At 35.2% G+C, this 18451-nt stretch overlaps 3 protein-coding genes across 5 annotated transcripts in view; 2 read left to right on the forward strand and 1 right to left on the reverse strand.

Moving 5' to 3' along the window:
• Positions 1 to 603: 603 nt before the first annotated feature.
• Positions 604 to 18451, reverse strand: part of LOC106129418 (1-acyl-sn-glycerol-3-phosphate acyltransferase alpha) — a 31311-nt gene continuing 13463 nt past the window's right edge. Inside the window, exons 3-7 of the mRNA XM_060954436.1 lie at positions 3865 to 4063; positions 3653 to 3786; positions 3398 to 3579; positions 2938 to 3103; positions 604 to 1042 (exon numbers count right to left, since the gene is read on the reverse strand). Coding sequence (XP_060810419.1) covers positions 888 to 1042; positions 2938 to 3103; positions 3398 to 3579; positions 3653 to 3786; positions 3865 to 4055 — 828 coding nt within the window. The 5' untranslated portion in view covers positions 4056 to 4063 and the 3' untranslated portion in view covers positions 604 to 887. The remainder of the gene's footprint in view (positions 1043 to 2937; positions 3104 to 3397; positions 3580 to 3652; positions 3787 to 3864; positions 4064 to 18451) is intronic.
• LOC106129375 (large ribosomal subunit protein uL18) lies at positions 4993 to 8231 on the forward strand. Its single transcript, XM_013327911.2, has 7 exons — positions 4993 to 5143; positions 5575 to 5688; positions 5834 to 5983; positions 6274 to 6434; positions 7115 to 7273; positions 7505 to 7622; positions 8000 to 8231. The coding sequence occupies exons 1-7, from the start codon at positions 5141 to 5143 to the stop codon at positions 8192 to 8194; spliced, it is 900 nt and encodes a 299-aa protein (XP_013183365.1). The 5' UTR covers positions 4993 to 5140; the 3' UTR covers positions 8195 to 8231.
• LOC132904347 (piggyBac transposable element-derived protein 4-like) lies at positions 9203 to 13996 on the forward strand. Of its 3 annotated transcripts, XM_060954376.1 has the most exons (4): positions 9203 to 9499; positions 10860 to 10994; positions 11074 to 11160; positions 11353 to 13996. In XM_060954376.1, the coding sequence occupies exon 4, from the start codon at positions 11967 to 11969 to the stop codon at positions 13551 to 13553; it is 1587 nt and encodes a 528-aa protein (XP_060810359.1). In that variant the 5' UTR covers positions 9203 to 9499; positions 10860 to 10994; positions 11074 to 11160; positions 11353 to 11966; the 3' UTR covers positions 13554 to 13996. The 3 variants fall into 3 exon arrangements, with proteins under 3 accessions (XP_060810359.1, XP_060810360.1, XP_060810358.1); XM_060954377.1 differs by lacking the exon at positions 9203 to 9499 and having other exon boundaries at positions 10653 to 10994; XM_060954375.1 differs by lacking the exon at positions 9203 to 9499 and having other exon boundaries at positions 10655 to 10994.

Here is an 18451-nt window from a genome sequence, read left to right on the forward strand (position 1 = left end):
TTAAAGCAAAATTATAAATTGGTTGACTTGAAAATACGCTATCGCACACTCACAACCTCACAATTCAAGACACTTATGTATTGGTAAAGGGTGATATCCCATTTAGAGCTAGTTTTTTATTACACAGTTAAAAGATAATTGATAAATTGCAATAGCACCGAAAACAAAAGTTCTGGAAGTGGTAACTGTTTTAATACTACACTGTATTGCGATTTATCTATTTGATACCATAAACCCGGCTTTAAAAAAAAACTAACCTTAAACAAATTCTGTTATTCCAACTTAATATTAGGGACATGCTTCCATAATTTCACAAATTTTGACCTATGCCACACGCAATACATATCTTGCTTATTTGCACAAATCTTTGTGCCAATAAGTAAGATATTTGTCAAACATGTTGCATATAATGAGTAGCAATCGGAGACTGCTGCAATTCTGAATCTTATGTGTTAGCAATAAGGTAAAGAATTGAAATTAAAAAAGGAGTCTATCACATTGATTAAAGACATTCATTGAATACCACCCAAATAGACACAGCCAAAAATGCTAATCAAAGTTTATAAAAAAAAATATCAGGTTAGAAAGTTCATTTTGACTAGATTCCATGAGAAAATATACGAACAACAATAGTTGTAGAATTAATCATTATACCTAACTAATAGTAACAATAATTAAATAACAAAATATAATGGAACTCAATAGCGAGTAAAACAAACAGGTACTATGTGACTAGAAAAAAAAAATTTTAAATAGAAACAATACAACACCGAGGTGTACACTAGCTAGAGGTAATATTCCATAGGGCATGACTTTGTTCCCTTTTGTACAATTATTGATATTATATGGAATAGTTTAGCTTAATTCTAGAAATGAGGAAGTGTCATTTACACAACAACCTTGTTTTGTATAACTAAATCTTTGGAGCTTTCATTGAAAACATCAATCATTTGCTGCCGGGCCCGCTCAGAGAGGGCATCCAAGTCATCATGTGTCATTCCTTTAGTAGGTATAGGAGGCAAAGTTGTTATCACCACTTTTCCTGCAGAATTAAAAAGTAAATATTTATTTTAAAGAATTAAGTAACGTAATTCCGATTTAATTAAATGATTAGTTTTTTTATTAATTTATGATATTGGTTCATATATCTACCCATGTAAAAAAATCGTAGGTTAGTAACCAATGATGCCCTTGTTTTGAATGTTTTTTACCGTTATAACAGCCCCACCGATTGATTCCCGGTCGTCCCGACTGGGTATGATAGGAAAAAAAGGTACCCCAGTATAGACAATTGGAACTTCTCATTTTTAACTTTTCCGTCCGTCCGCAGACTATGAGTCAAAATGAAATAATCCAATAATCGAAACATTATAATAATTTATTGTGGTGATCCTCACTATTAATGAAGAGGAAAGATTTGTATTTTTGTATGTTTGTAACAAATAAACTCAAATTGAAAAAGAAGACAATGACTACTGGACTGATTTTCATGAAATTTGGTACAGATATAGAATTTCTCACAGGAGCATACCCTAGCGCTAAAGCTAGTTTACAATTATTTAAGAAGACATTTAGGAAATAAGCATACATACTTAATAGATATAATAGCTAAATTTGCGCTGGCAAATCTGTGAGTAAAAACTAGTTTTTAATTTTGGTTAATCTTGTGATTATTGCATTTTGACTCTTGGCCGGTAGTGGGAGTAGTGGGATAAAAAGGGATCAATGGTTACCACTTTAGAAACAAAACTTTAATCAACTTTTTATGTTTATACTAGTGAGAATGGAGGAAAAATATCTGGTATTAGTCACTTTGATCTATACTCTATACTAATAATATTATAAAGCTGAAGAGTTTGTTTGTTTGGACGCGCTAATCTCAGAAACTTTTCTACTGGTTGGAAATAAAAAAATTATTTTTGTTTTCAATATGTCATTTATCAAGGAAGGCTTTAGGCTATATAACATCATGCTGCAAATATTATGGGCGAAGAAATAATGGAAAATGTGAAAAAAAAAAAACAGAAATGTGAAAGAACTCGGGGTAAATTATTCATCCTTGAGGGCTTCAATGATGCCCATAATAACTATTCCACACGGACGAAGTCGCGGGCACAGCACTAGCTGTGCCCGCGACTTCGTCCGTTCTCCAGACTCTATGTTATACTAATAACATAGAGTCTGGAGAAGGACAAAGGGTAAAAACTATGGCTCCTGTGGGATTTGCTTTTGTAGTTAGCTCTAAATTTATCGCTTTTTATAGGTGGTACAAATTTCTTCTTTGAGGGCTTCAATGATGCCCAAAATAACTTTTCCACGCGGACGAAGTTGCGGGCACAGCTAGTTTGTAAATTTGTATATAAAATTTACTTTATTATGTGTCACTGTTCTTAGTAAGCAAATTTTAATAATAAACAAATTATAGTTATTTTATTATACTCTTCTTTTTGGCAATGGCCTAGCAAGCAATCTGTCACTATTTTAATATCTTTGCAATAGAAGAAGTTGTGATTATATGTTTGTCTAGATATTCACTGAATAATAATTTCGTCAATAAAATCAGTGAAACAAGTGACTTACATAATATTTTAATTTGTTACACATTTAGACTTATGTAGATAGGTGTTGGAACAGGAGGCATCCAGTTACGAATCCTACTAATGTTATAAATGCGAAAGTTTGTGAGTATGTCACGATGTCAGTATGGGTGTTTGTTAATCTTTCACGCAAAAACTACTGAACCGATTATGATGAAATTTGGTATGTAGGTAGCTGAAGACCCAGAATAACATATAGGCTACTTTTTATCCCGGAGTTCAAGCGGGATTGATAGGGTTTCCATGCGGACAAAGTCGCGGGCGGCCTCTAGTCAGAAATAAGGTAACAAAGTGATAATGATCTCACTCAACAATTTAGTGAAATGAGTTATTTTCTAACCTGGTTCAAATGTTTTAGTTTCACCATCAAGAAAGTAATACTGGCTAAACACAACAGGCATTATTGGAATCTGCGCATCTATAGCCAAGTAAAAAGCTCCTTTCTTGAATGGTTGTATAGTGCCTTTGTTGAATCTTGCTCCTTCAGGAAAAACCCATAACTTTGTCTAAAATTAAATTGTCTATAGAGCACATTACATTATTATTAAATAAAATTAAAATTGCAAAAACAAATAATTGAGCACATAAGCTGCAACTGGTTATTTATGCACTGTTATCTACTCAAATACATACAAGAAATGGTTAAGATCAAGTAACAACAGTAGTAAATAACATTGTGTAAAGGTAATTGTTAATTGTACTTTTGTAGCAGAACAATTACACATATATTTTTCCATGATGCAAAACATGAAAAGGTGGCAAACAAATGAAAACAACCAATTAGTACAAAGAAACCTTACCTTCTCTCGCTTTACTCTCTCTGTGGCATCTCTCATCAACTGTCTAGCCTTATCAGTTTTTAAGCGGTCAATGAAAACAAGGCCAGAGAGCCATGCTCCAAAACCAAAAGCTCCAGTGAACATTAGTGGTCGCTTTGCTACCACAGTGCATCGCTTCATGCGGGGCCACATCTCAAACATACCTACAGAAGAAAACGAATGTCTTGTTATGATATTAAAACAATAAACAAAATTTTCCAAAAGGATTTTTTTTACCTAATATATCTAATGAGCTTTGGTGATTTGATATCACAATGTAGCACTGCTCATTATCCCAGTGTTCTAAACCTCTTAATTCCCATTCTATTCCCACTATGTACGAAGCATAACGACAAAATCTGGAAGCAACGCTGTAAAGAAATTACGCCATAAATATCAACTGCAGTAAAATTGTGAACAAAATGAACTGTAAAAAATCGATAGCTTACATTAAATTTGTAACATCCCTTGGATATAACAATACAACTGGTAATAATACAGTACAAGTAATTAATACATAGGCATAGTAAAGAAAAAACTTCAAATAATACCGGAAAAGATTACTCTTTTCATATAAAAATGGCAAGGTAAATATAAAACCCGCCAAAAATAACTCGGGATATGAATACGAGGAGGCCATAGCGTTAGTTGAGTTGACATTCATTATCAACAATGTGACATTGACTGATTGAATTGACATAAATGACATTTAAATAATATTGCCAACAGTTGAAATTATTAACCGATTCATTGCGGATGACGCCAATGAGCGTCATTGATTTCTTTTCATCAATGACGCTCATTGGCGTCGTCCGCAATGAATCGGTTAATAGGTTTTTTTTTTTCATCGTGGAAATCAAACATCAACAACAAAAGCCAAATTTTGCCTCGAGTTTAAATTTTTAGTCGAAGACACAGTTTTCTCTATGTACGCCAGTGAAGCGTGCCACTAACTTCGTCGAACCTAGGTCTGACAGACTGGATTCTCTCTCTCTCATCTCCGTCTTCCTCCGCTTTCCGATACTTTTGGACAGACTGCATTATTAAATCCATACACTCGTATGTAATTAAATGCGACTGACGATTTGAGGCCGTCCCAGACCTAGCTATAAATGTAGCTAGCTATAGGTACCACACATGGAAATGAAGCTTTTGGGTAGTATATTAGTGTAATAGTTTAATAGTGGAACTCGTTTACACAACTTTGCAGCCGAGCAACAACTTTGCTGATTGTGATAACGATCTATTGACAACTATTTGTACGACTTCATGGGTTATCTACTGAACCAATCTTTTTGAAATTTTCCTTTATTTAATCATTAAGAGTCTGGAAAAGGACAGGGTACCTTTCGTCTTGGTAAAAGTTGAAGATGGTCTTGAGGATACAGATTTTGTATGTGGAGTTGCTTCTATTATTTTTAACTTATTTAAAGAAATTTTAATTCGTCTAAGGTTTTTTTTTAAATTTAATTGTTTCCTCATTTTTCCCTAACAAAGCAGATTTTATGCTAAAATCTCGGCGTATAATCGTTTCCGACTACCGCATGTTAGTGCAGTGACAGTAACAGTGACAGTGACAGCTGACAAAAACTGAAGTGTCAAACACAATCCAACCAATCGCAATCAGTAAAAAACCTTCCTTTTCTCTTGCTTGCTTGTTCCTTCTTTCTTTAAGGCGTGTTGTGCGTACGTATTTGTGCACCGCCGCCGCAGTTATTTAATAAAATGGTGAGATACAAAATTGAAAATATTTGTGAGGTTTAAAACCCGCGCCTGCAATTAACGTGTATATTTGATTAATTAGAGAAATAGATTTGTGATCACTTTAATAATCTCTGATAAATTTGAACATGTTGTGTGAAATGACATGTATTTCTTAACCTGTGCACCTCAAATTATAAGCTCCTGTTTGGGTTCTTTCTTGTTTTCTTTGAAATAGCTAGCTCGAAATGATGATTTACCGACACATGCGCGTCATCTGACGCCTCTGAAGAAATGTAATTAAATTGCAGTGCAGTGTTCTACTTGTGCTGTTCGTTTGGTTACGTTTTCTAATTAGGCGTATATGATTAAAAGGTGTCTCTGATTACAGTCTTCGAAAAACCTTACATTCGCTGATATACATAATAAGGGTGGTTGATATATAACCTCTTTTACAGGGATTCGTAAAAGTCGTGAAAAATAAACAATACTTCAAGAGATACCAAGTTAAATTCAAGAGGCGTCGTGAAGGCAAAACCGACTACTATGCCCGTAAACGTCTTATCGTTCAGGTAATTATGTGTTATGTTGTCATCAGCTGATGTTAAACACCCTGAATAAATCTCTATAATAATCTTAACAGCCACATTATGACAATTTAATTATTTTATTATTAGATGTTTAGTGTATTAAATTAAATGACAGCTTCCATTTTAGGACAAAAACAAGTACAACACGCCCAAGTACCGCCTGATTGTCCGTCTCTCCAATAAGGATGTGACCTGCCAGGTTGCCTACTCTCGCATAGAGGGAGACCACATTGTGTGCGCTGCTTACTCTCATGAGTTGCCCAAATATGGCATCAAGGTATGTAGGTATACTTCATTTAATTTTGGTCATTAGGAATATTATTAATGCTTACACATGTTTCATGCATTTTATGATTGTGTAGGCCACAAACTAAATGAAATGGTTTGAACATAAAGCAATGGATAACAAATAAATCAAATGATGATTTTGAACGGGCGGTCTGAAGTTGACGTACAATCACAGAAAATGTGGCTAATATGTTCAATACTGATTTTAACTTTATAATATTATTTATTTAATTATATGTTAGTGTTTACAATGATTCAAGGTGTTTGTGTAATTTCAAGGTTGGACTGACAAACTATGCCGCTGCTTACTGTACTGGCTTGTTGTTGGCACGCCGTCTTCTTCAGAGGCTGGGCCTTGACTCCTTGTACATTGGCCAGACTGACGTCACTGGTGATGAATACAATGTAGAACCAGTAGACAATGGCCCAGGTGCATTCAGGTAATGATTGTTTGTTTGTATAAACTTAATTATTGTACACTAATCAATATAAACTATAACTATAAAACTATCTGTGTGACTAAAAGACTATTCGCTCTAAGGCCTATCTGCACACAACAGTGACAATCAGTAACACTTCTATCAGTGTCAGTGAAGAATTTTTAAGTTATTCTATTATTTTATGTCCATGTTTCTGTAAATTCAATAACTTGCTGAACTTGCACATAAAATAATGAGTAGGCAATAACCAAAGCTCTGATATTTTGAATAATTGGTGTGTTCCTTCTCTTTCCCATTCTCTCCCATGCAGCATAAACAAATTGGTTGCTTGTCTGTTTTTGTTTACTTTTTAATGTTGCTTCTGTATTAAAACTGCAGAAATAATAATGTACCAAAAAAAAAAAAACTGTTGTGTTTGGATAGCCCAACAAAGTGACAGAAAACAGGCTGGAAAACAATAATATACAATGGGGGACATATTCCTTGTAGGAATTTCATTATTTCAATGATTGTTTTGTAGATTTAATGATGAAATGATTACGGGCGGACTGAAGGCAAGTACAATGCTATAAATGTATGTTGTATTGTAATCAACTGAAATAAAATCACATGTGCAATAAATCCATCTTATATGATAAAGGTATTATATTTTCTATAATATTTAATTGTTGTTATTTTAGATGTTACTTGGATGTTGGTTTAGCACGTACCACAACTGGCGCAAGAGTGTTCGGTGCCATGAAAGGTGCTGTTGACGGTGGTCTCAATGTTCCCCACTCAATCAAAAGGTTCCCAGGTTATGATGCTGAAGCAAAGAAATTCAATGCTGAAGTACACAGGTTGGTATATTTTTCACACATATTTAGGCTCCATTCATCCACTTATTACTAGCACCTCTAGTAATGAGGCAGCCCTATTGGAGCAATATAAAATTGCAGGGTTACTGGTTGTCGAAAAAAAAAAACCTTTTTTTTTAACCAATTTTGCTTACATTTTGTTTTCTTTCTCTAAAACTTATACCTACTTGTCAGAATCGCAAATATGTACTAACAATATGTTTCGTTTATCAGGTCACATATCTTTGGTCTACACATAGCAGAATATATGAGGAACTTGGAACAAGAGGATGATGATTCTTTCAAGCGGCAATTTGGCAAATATATCAAGTTTGGTGTAGCAGCTGATGCAGTATGTTTATATATTATATATGTATATATTTCTTGTAACGTCCAAGCAAATTACTGTTCCAACTTTGTGATGAAACAGTGTCGACATTGGACTACATAATCAGCATATAAAACATTTTTTCACCATCTCAGTAGATTTTAAGATTACTTTTATTTGCTACAGTTTTATTCAAATTTGAAAAAGAAAGTGTGAAGAATTTAATTCTATCATCAAGCTTTAAAGCTGAATGTAGCCTATCAGTCTTTTCAAGACTGTTAGCTCTGTCTACCCTGCAAGCGATAAAGACATTTCTAGTTGTATGTAATATGAAAGTGTGAAGAAAATAAAACTATTTTATTGTAAAATGGTACATTACATAATTCTCATTTGTTTTCTAGATTGAAGGTCTCTACAAGAAAGCCCATGAAGCCATCCGCGCAGATCCATCTCACAAGAAGAGGGATGAGAAGAAGGACCCTGCTAAACAAAAACGCTGGAATAAGCGCAAGCTTACACTGGCTGAGAGAAAGAACAGGATCAAGCAGAAGAAGGAGTCCTTCATCAAGAGGTTGCAGGCGCAAGCCGAAGCTTAGTGGCTTTTTTAAACAATAAAAGCCATATTTTGATGAATTCTTTCTTGTTTTAATATCCAAAAAAGCAAATCAATACATAAAAACCTATGATAAAAACTATTGACCCTATTTGGATGAAATTAAGTTTGGTTGCTGCTAATATTATACATATACTACAGAAGTTATAATTGATTATAAGGATTGTTAAAAATGCGGAACACGGTTATGATAATATTTAATAGGATGGGTAATGATATAAATGCGAAAGTAATACTGTCTGTCTGTTATGCTACGAGAGAGTTGACTCTGTGAAAGAACAGGCAATTTATTTTTTTTGCTAAAAAAACCACGCGGGTCTTCGCTCAAATATCACGAGGGCTCTAAGGGGTACATAGTGTTAGTATCAAATAATTAATGTGATTTATAGTGGGCCTTATTCAAAACAAGCCAACGGGCTTGCTTAGAATATAGGGCGAGAAATACAGGTTCTTACGGTTTGTTCCCATTCAGTCACACCCCGATCTGTAACACTGTTACTCAATGGAAAAAAAAATCCAGTTGTGTAGCAGTGGTACACATTGCAACTATCGTTTTCCCAATAAGTAACACTGTTACACAGTGGCACTTTGTATTCCCGATCAGTTATACTTGCGAAAGTTAAATGAAGTAAGCGGAAGAATTCAAAATTTATTTATAATAAGTAACAGAATAAGAGTGTAATAGGAAAAAATATGTAGATAGAATATAAATAGACAATGAAACAAACTATTCATATGTTTTGTTCGTCAGTTGTTCTAAAAAAGTACCGAAATAAATAATTCAATTTGTTCACTGCTTCAAAGCAAAGTCTGTGTATATTAAATAAACAACATTATAAGAATAATGATTTAAAAACTACTTTCATGGTATCATAACCAGTCTTATTTATCATCTCCTATTTTAATGTACTTACTAAAATTAAACTTTCAAAACAATCAACAAAAAATAGACAACAATAAAAAAAAAATCACAATCAATCAAAGCAATTAACCCTTCGTAAGCTTTAGGCCGTATCCGGGCATGTACTAGGAATGCTTTGTTCCGGATCCGTCCAAATGCACTCGTCGTAGTTTTTACACAAATATAATATCTAATAACAAGAAATAAGGTGTTTTATTATTTGAAATGTATTTCTAACGAATGAAGCCGTCATAGACAACTGTCAAATATGAATTTCATCCGTTCATTTAGCTAACCAAGTCATTTCAAATTGTGACTTCGTTGTGTTGCAAAGTGACTGAAGAACGTGTGAGAAAACTCGTCTTTTTTGGCTGTAATTACAAACAGGTATGTAAATGTTTTTATTTCGTTATTATATAGTTACTTTCGAAGCAATTACGTGTAAAAGTTTATAGATTTAGTAAAAAAAGAAGGATTTTAGCTTTTTCAAAAGTAGATGGAGTGTGTTACATATTTCTTTCGTGTTAGTTTATGCATTATATCCAATACCTCTGTAATGGATATAATTGGTTTTAGATAGTAAATTTATTATACTATTGAAATACACTAACTTTTTTACAATAAATACATGGATTTTGTAAATATCTTATATTTTTCAAGACTGAGAATCCGTTACACGCACACATACGCACTATGTCCGCCATCTTACTTGTGTCGTACACTGTCTGTGTATTGTATCGCGACGCTAATATACAGCATGCTTTCAAAAGCCTCTGTGATTTATTCATTGATTGAAACTAAATCTACGAAATTTATTTTATTGGTTTTAGTCAAAATGTCGTTTGGTTTTGATGACATGATGTCATGATAGTTGGGAGATGGTATACAGGATCTACGCTCCGGTAACTCGTATCGCGCTGTGTTTTAGCTCGTTAGTTTTGTCTCCGTGAGCACTTTCTGATGAAGTGACATCGAGGGTCTGATGATGCAGTCGGAAGGTGGTATACAGGATCTACGCTCCGGTAACTCGTATCGCGCTGTGTTTTAGCTCGTCAGTTTTGTCTCAGTGAGCACTTTCTGATGAAGTGACATCGAGGGTCTGATGATGCAGTCGGAAGGTGGTATACAGGATCTATGCTCCGGTAACTCGTATCGCGCTGTGTTTTAGCTCGTTAGTTTTGTCTCCGTGAGCACTTTCTGATGAAGTGACATCGAGGGTCTGATGATGCAGTCGGAAGGTGGTATACAGGATCTACGCTCCGGTAACTCGTATCGCGCTGTGTTTTAGCTCGTCAGTTTTGTCTCAGTGAGCACTTTCTGATGAAGTGACATCGAGGGTCTGATGATGCAGTCGGAAGGTGGTATACAGTATACAGGATCTACGCTCCGGTAACTCGTATCGCGCTGTGTTTTAGCTCGTTAGTTTTGTCTCCGTGAGCACTTTCTGATGAAGTGACATCGAGGGTCTGATGATGCAGTCGGAAGGTGGTATACAGTATACAGGATCTATGCTCCGGTAACTCGTATCGCGCTGTGTTTTAGCTCGTTAGTTTTGTCTCCGTGAGCACTTTCTGATGAAGTGACATCGAGGGTCTGATGATGCAGTCGGAAGGTGGTATACAGGATCTACGCTCCGGTAACTCGTATCGCGCTGTGTTTTAGCTCGTTAGTTTTGTCTCCGTGAGCACTTTCTGATGACATCGATGTCTGGTTTGAATACATGCTAATAATTTTATTTTATTGACAGATTAAAATGGAACCCCAAACCCCAAGTACTTCCAGAAGCATGTTTGTCGGCTTGGAGGTGACTAGAACTCCTCAGGGATCCCTTATTCGGGGCAGAGATGTAGTCTTGGAGACATCTGGATCAGGGAGGATTAGAGTATGTTATTTTCCAGTTTTGTTAACTTTCCCTTTTACTTTAAAAACAAAAACTGATTATTTCGTATATTTTATTACAGCCTTGGCGGCCCCAAAATTTATCTGTGGAAGGCGAAGCCATAGAGATCGTGGATGAGTTGGTCCATGGCGGCGAAAAAGTAGCTGCTGTAAGAATGGTTTTCTTTTTTTTGATAACTTTAGTAGATGTTCAACTTTTTTTTAACTACCAAGATAATAATATGTCGAGATGTATACTAACTTATTGCTCACTTATTGATGTCTATTGTAAGGATTATCGAAACAAAATATTACCTATTATCACAACATGCAATGTTATTTACAAAATAATTATTTTTTAGGTACCAGAGGAACGTACGAAAGGTCAGCCGCGTAATCTTTTTGGCCGAGAACCTGTAAGTTTCATTTTCATAACACTCTTTGAAAGTATAAATTACTTGCATTGAGAAAGGGATTTTTATTTATTGCCGCTCTCATCGTGCACCGGACTATCTGATAGAAATCTAGTCCATCCAGTAACTAAGGTAATGTAACTAAGGGTGTTTGGTTTGTGCTTCAATAACACAATTCTGCTAAAATTGGCAATGCGGTATGAATGTATTGTAACTTCATTGATATAAAGGTGTTTGGTGTATGCTCAATAACGTAATTCAGCGAAATTGGCAATATGGCATGAATATATTGAAAGTTAATTGAATAAAAATGAACAGGAATCTCTATTCCTGTTCATCGTTGGGATACACTAATTATTCCTTTTTATAAAAATATTGTGGTTGGCATCTCTAACAATACCCGCTTTTGTTATGTTTGTGTGTATGCTTGCATGTGGTTTAGGGTTTGGTTTTTTTAATAGGATGAAGACATACTGGATCCTGAGCTGGCTGAAGAATTAGCCATCGACTCTGGAAGTGATGAGGATGCCGAGGAAGAATTGACTCTCGATCAGTTACAGCAGATGTTGGAATCAGATGACGATTTTATTGAAGATGAAGTTAGTGAGGAGCCATTGACTTGGTCATCTGATTTTAACGAATTTAGAGGGGTCAGGGAGGACTTCAACGAAGAAGCTGGTCCTAAAATTGAGGGAACAAGTCCTTTAGGCTTGTTTACTCAAATTTGGGACCAGCCTCTGATGGATTCTATTGTCCACGAAACGAATCATTACGCTTGGGAAACAATAACCGGTTTCTTTGAAACCGGAGACTCCATGCCAAGTAAATCTCGCATGAACGACTGGGTGGAAACTTCGGTTTCCGAACTATATAGGCTTATAGGTGTGATGATATTTATGTCAATATGTGTAAGAAGTAGGTTAGAGGAATATTGGATGACGGGTGTGATGGGTATGCCGGAGTTTCGAAAACTGATGTCAAGGGATCATTACGTAATGCTCTTAAAATTTTTGCACTTTACTGATAACAACAACATACATGTACAGGGGCGTGATAAGAAAATAGCTAAAATAAAACCTATTATAGATTATTTAAATAAAAAATTCCAGTCCATTTACGTGCCTCACAGAGAAGTATCGATAGACGAATCGTTGCTGCTTTGGAAGGGTCATTTAAGCTGGAAACAATGCATTCGTTCCAAAGCAGCTCGATTCGGTATCAAAAGTTATGAACTCTGTGAGGCCGTAACTGGATACGTAGTAAATTTAATTTTGTATGCCGGCAAAGGCACGACAACTGCAGAAACGGTTTACGGGTTTACTACATCCACTGCCAAAATAGTCCTTGAGCTTTTCAAGAACTATTTAGGCAAGGGATATACCCTGTTCATGGACAATTTTTATAATTCTGTTCCTCTGACCCAATTTCTAAAAAAACATAAAACTGACGTAGTCGGTACTCTGAACCGTCGCCGAAAAGACACGCCCGTAGAAATCCAAAATTTGCAGGATAAAAGGATGGCTAGGGGTAGTGTGGTAAGTAGACACTGTGGTGATGTATCCGTCATAGCATGGAAAGATGTGAAGCTTGTCACCACTGTATCTACTTACCACAAAACAGATATGGCTCCAGGGCACAGGGCTGGCCAACCCTGCTCCAAACCAGTCGTGGTCCATGAATATAATAAATACATGGGAGGCGTCGATCTCAAAGATCAAAAGCTAAGCATGTATTTATTAGAAAGAAAGAGGGGAATCAAATGGTATATTAAAGTTTTTAGACGTCTTTTAAATATATCTATTTTAAATGCATATATTATATATTGTGCTAACATTGGCCAGCATAAAAAAATGACTCACCGCCAATTTCGTTTCAAGCTTGCTGAAGAGCTCTGCTTAGAATTCGGACAAAACGTCTCCTCACGTTCGCGCCAGGTCCCCATCCCCACCTGTAGCAGGCTGAACAGGGATTTTAATCATTTCCCTGTTCATAATGAGGTGACCGAGGAGCGAACCAAAAAACAAGATAAATTTAAGAGGGGACGTTGTGTTAGATGCAGGCAAAAATGTAACATCGCGTGCAGTCATTGCACGGTGTATATTTGTGTTGGCCAATGTTGGCTTGAGTATCATACTTTAGAAAATCTATAGTTTGTAAATTACTTCTGTAGTTACATATATATAAAATATATAATTAAATATTATCTATTTATTTATATTAGTTATATATTTATATAAAATGTGTGATGTAGTAGTCAACACACCAGACTGCTACTTCCAGGTCTCGGGTTCGATCCCCAGTCAGGTCAAGTTGGTAAATTATCTTTTTCATATTGACTTCTGATCTTGGGTGTTTATCTATTTATGTATACATTATTTTATTTTTAAATATTAATATTAGGATTATTGTTTAAAAATACTTTTTTCTCTTTGATCCCTTCTTTCTTAGGACTGCACTGGTTTGGTCTACGGGTTATAAGATACATAGAATGAATATACAAATAAAATAAAAAAAAAAAAAATTCAAAGCCCTTCAGGCGAGTAGGCGACCAATACTGTTGAAAAGAGTTTCTTTCGGCGTTTCTTCTCTTGCAGTGGTCGGTTACGAAGCGCTAGTAGTCTTTAGCTTTGAAAGAATTAATAATTTTAAATTTGAGTTTTGAATACATATCTATTTAATTTATCTAAATCGATAATTTTTACATGTAATTTGACGTAAAAAAGTGCCTACAAAGGCCTATTTTCTGAATAAACGTTTGAGTTTGGTTACAGTCGGCTTGAGCTCGATCGAACGCATGCGTGTTTTGAGTCCAAACATGCTTTGTTTAAAATTTAAGTTGACGTCATTTAGAGACACTGCTGCAGTGCAGTTTGGTGCCTATTCTTCTGTTATCCTATTCTTCACTTGCGCTTCTGAATTTGTGTAAACTTTTTTGCATATGAATATTCTGCAGACTGTTTAAATAACACCCTTTTAAAACGTTGTTGTTATCAGTAAAGTGAAATGATGGGAATCTAAAATTTCGATTCCTACGCAAAATTTTTTTGTTTAATTTGAATTCATAATTCATTAAAAATAAGTATTTTTTTTTACAAAACAACCGACTTCAACACTATTCCCTATCTCAAAAATTACTGAACCGATTTTGATGAAAGTATTTTTTTTCAATAAGTCTTTATATATTACATAGTTCTTATCATTATAGATTTATTGAAAAAAAAAACTTATCAAAAACAGTTCAGTAATTATTTTTACAAAATTGTAATTTTATTTTTATTTTTTCATTGGTAAAAATAATTCCTAGTATGTACTATGAATCATTGGTAAAAATAATTACTAGTATGTACTATGAATTGAATAGGTTTAGAGTAGTGGAAACCAATAAACATTGTACATTTTTGTATTCCAATAAAAGAAACATTTTAATCAACATTTTATTTTTATTTTTACAAGACACTCTTTTCCAAATTACTAACGTGCACAACTAAAAACAAACATCCTGTAGATATGCCCAGATCCGACCTAAAGCAGTTAGACAAACATTGACAGTGGACGGATACGGCCATCAGCAGTTAGGCGTTAACCACATGCCGCCATTTTGTCCAGATACGGCCATCAGCAGACAAGCAAGGCAAACAAGTCACGCACACAGACATACATTTTTCTAGTTTTTGGCTATGGTTTTTCGCTCATTTTCTCTAGGCAAGCTATATATGTCTGATATAAAAACGAAACTACAATTTTTCGTGTTTGCCACACTGCCCTTACAGTTGAGCAAAGACAAATGTAAGTGAATGAACGAGCCAATTGAAAAAATGATAGTTTTCTAGGTAAGTTTTCAGTTTTTAGTAGAAATATACTATTTTAAGACATTTAGATACATTTTACTTGTTGTTTTGTGAAGCCAAATACATTATTTACGATTACAATGCCTCAAATAAATCTACATTTCAATATTTTCATGGTAATAGAAGTATAAAGTTTGCGTTGTAGAAGTTGCAAAATGGCGAAATCGTGATTCTTACTGGATTATTTGTGAAGACGATTTTAGAGAATTTTACTTGGGACATAATAACTTTTTGGCACCATTAAATTCCTCAATTATTGGACTTTGTGGAATAGTAAACAAAAACAGAATATATGAAAGATGTAAATTGCAAAATCAGTAAAATATTTACAATGGATAATTTTTCGGTAAGTTTTGAATTCAGTGACCTAAATATAATAAACGCAAGTGTTTTTTCGCATCAAAATTTATTGCATATGATTCTTCATTTATATATCTTTAAAAAAAAATAAATTTTTGGGTAGGTCCCAAATAATTATATACAGATATACAACAAAATCTAAGACACTGCGCGCCCGTCCGCCGCGGCGCTTGAACGCCGCAGACGAGGTGCGCAGTTTGCGTATAGCCGCCGCAGCTGAAGGGTTAAAATCAAAAAAATATCTTTCCGCTTGTCTTATTTAACCTTCGCAAGTGTTACTGATCGGGAATAAAAAGTGCCACTGTGTAACAGTGTTACTCATTGGGAAAACGATAGTTGCAATGTGTACCACTGCTACACAACGGGAATTTTTTTCCCATTGAGTAACAGTGTTACAGATCGGAGTGTGACTGAATGGGAACAAACCGTTCTTACATAATGTGAAAGCACCTGTACTTATCCAAAGAGATAACCACTACGTTTTTACGCATATGTAGCGTAAGTGACAGCGAAAGTAGATTCTTTCGCTTCATTCATGCAGGGACTATAGCAAGTGGACAATGCTGTCTATTTAACGCATCGGTAAGGGACGACAATGGAGGATGGAACGGAGTATCTTTAATATTCGAATAAAAATATTGTGATGCACTAGATACCAAATTAGAAAAGCTTGGAGAGGTAATTAATTTTTATAATTGGGATAGTGTTATAGTCACTTGGGAGGCAATGTGGACCACCATCTACATAATAGCGTCAGTGGACTTGAAGTGGCCGTACGATGGATTGGGAGTTGGCATGGTTCTACGATGGGACCTGCATGTTTTATTGACAGGATAAGCGAACGTGAAGTGGTTGGTTGCGCAGATCAGAGGTATTATAAATATAGAGAATATTGAAAAGAAGACAAATTATTCTCATATTTCTACGCAGACGAATGGGCAGCCAGTTGACTGCGAAACTCTAAGTGATCATACTACTTGAGGCCAAAAATGAATCTGATACAGAACTTCTGTAAACGTTTAAATCCATATTTTGATGAATTCAACGCGGTGGAAATGAGAACGCTAAGAGTATGATAGTTGTATAATAGAGTAACAGGTGAAGAAACAGCGTGATAAGGGAATGTTGTGATGTGAAAGAAGATATATGTAAGTGACAGGAATAGAAAAGGGAATGCTTAAATGGTTTGGTCATGAGAGGATGAATGAAAACAGGTTGACTAAGTAAATATACAGAGGAAATGTGACTGCTGGAGTGGGAAGGCCTAGACGAACGAACCTTGATCAAATCGGAGACGTTCTAGCAAAAGGTCAAGAGCACCCGAAACAAGTGGAAATATGTGATCGCTGCCTATTATTAAGGTGCTCCTCGGTAGCATCCAAGAAGCACGTGTCAGCATAGCCAAGGAGAGGGAGTATGAGGGATTGGCATAAAGAAAGGGCAGAAGTTTCCTTCTTTATCTATACTAATATTATATAGCTGAAGAGTTTGTTTGTTTGAACGCGCTAATCTCAGGAACTGCTGGTTCGAATTGAAAAATTCTCTGCAACTATTAGGAGCGAAGAAATAATGGAAAATGTGATTAAAATGATGACTTGACGGCCTCTGTGGCGCAGCGGTAGTGCGCTTGTCTATGTCACCGGAGGTCCCGGGTTCGAATCCCGGCCAGGGCATGATGAGAAACGAACTTTCTCTCTGATTGGCCTATTTATTAAAAAATATAGTCTCTGCCTACCCCTCCGGGAAAGAGGCGTGATTTTATGTATGTATAGTATCGTTGAGATAGTATCTCGTAACACAAGTCTCGAACTTACTTCGAGGCTAACTCAATCTGTGTAATTTGTCTCGTATACATATATATATACATAAAACGGGGATATTATTTATCCTTGAGGGCTTCAATGATGCCCAAAATTACTATTCCACGCGGACGAAGTCGCGGGCACAGCTAGTTTATTATAAATAATAATTTTTCAATTTCAACAAGCTTTTAATAAAATAAATCTAAGACAAAATTACCATTCCAACATGTTCACTACCAGACTACCAATTTAACAGAAGCGATTTCTCTATGATGGCGTATAGCGTCGTCGCCATACCATAATTTTTAAGCATTGAATAAAATAAAATGTACCTAACAAATTGTAAACTTACAACCTAATTATTTAGACCTAGGTACAATATTTGCATTTTACGAGCGCTGCGGTCTTCTATCACGAACGCAACTCGCGATTGTCGTCGCCGAACGCGGCCGGGTATGTTCTCATTCAGTCACACTCACACCCCGATCTGTAATACTGCTCAATGGGAAAAAAATTCCCGTTGTGTAGCAGTGGTACACATTGCAACTATCGTTTTCCCAATGAGTAACACTGTTACACAATGGCACTTTGTATTCCGGAGATCAGTAAAATAAAACAAGTGGAAGGATACAAAATTTATTTATAATATAATAGGAAAAAATATGTAGATATAATATAAATAGGCCATAAAACAAACTTCATAAATGTTTTGTTAAAATATTTCAATAATTATTCAGTTTGCTTTAAGTAAATCAGATATATGAATCTCGTGAAGTTCACATCTTTCTTCCACTGTTCCGGATAGTTTTATTCATGTTTATACATATATTTTACGAATTATTCACTTAAAACTTTCAATTCCACCAAAACACAAAAACCAAAACGAGTGTTCGACTTCGTATCGTATAGGTACGTACTAGTAGGAATGTGAAAAAAAAATCGATTATGGAAAAAATCCATTTTTTTAAAGTAAAAATCGATTTTTATACGTGATTTTTTTTAAAATTAATAATCGATTAAAAATCGATATTTATAATC

The sequence above is a fragment of the Amyelois transitella genome, chromosome 4, assembly GCF_032362555.1.
Source record: "Amyelois transitella isolate CPQ chromosome 4, ilAmyTran1.1, whole genome shotgun sequence".
Taxonomy (NCBI): domain Eukaryota; kingdom Metazoa; phylum Arthropoda; class Insecta; order Lepidoptera; family Pyralidae; genus Amyelois; species Amyelois transitella.

What these genes read in the sequence shown, in the direction of transcription:
- LOC106129375 (XM_013327911.2), top strand. An exon ending in TGCCCAAATATGGCATCAAG is followed by an intron (nt 5,984 to 6,273) that starts GTATGTAGGTAT and finishes TGTAATTTCAAG; the next exon opens with GTTGGACTGACAAACTATGC. An exon ending in TTCAATGCTGAAGTACACAG is followed by an intron (nt 7,274 to 7,504) that starts GTTGGTATATTT and finishes TTCGTTTATCAG; the next exon opens with GTCACATATCTTTGGTCTAC.
- LOC132904347 (XM_060954376.1), top strand. Translation starts at nt 11,967, where the DNA reads ATGTTGGAATCAGATGACGATTTTATTGAAGATGAAGTTAGTGAGGAG.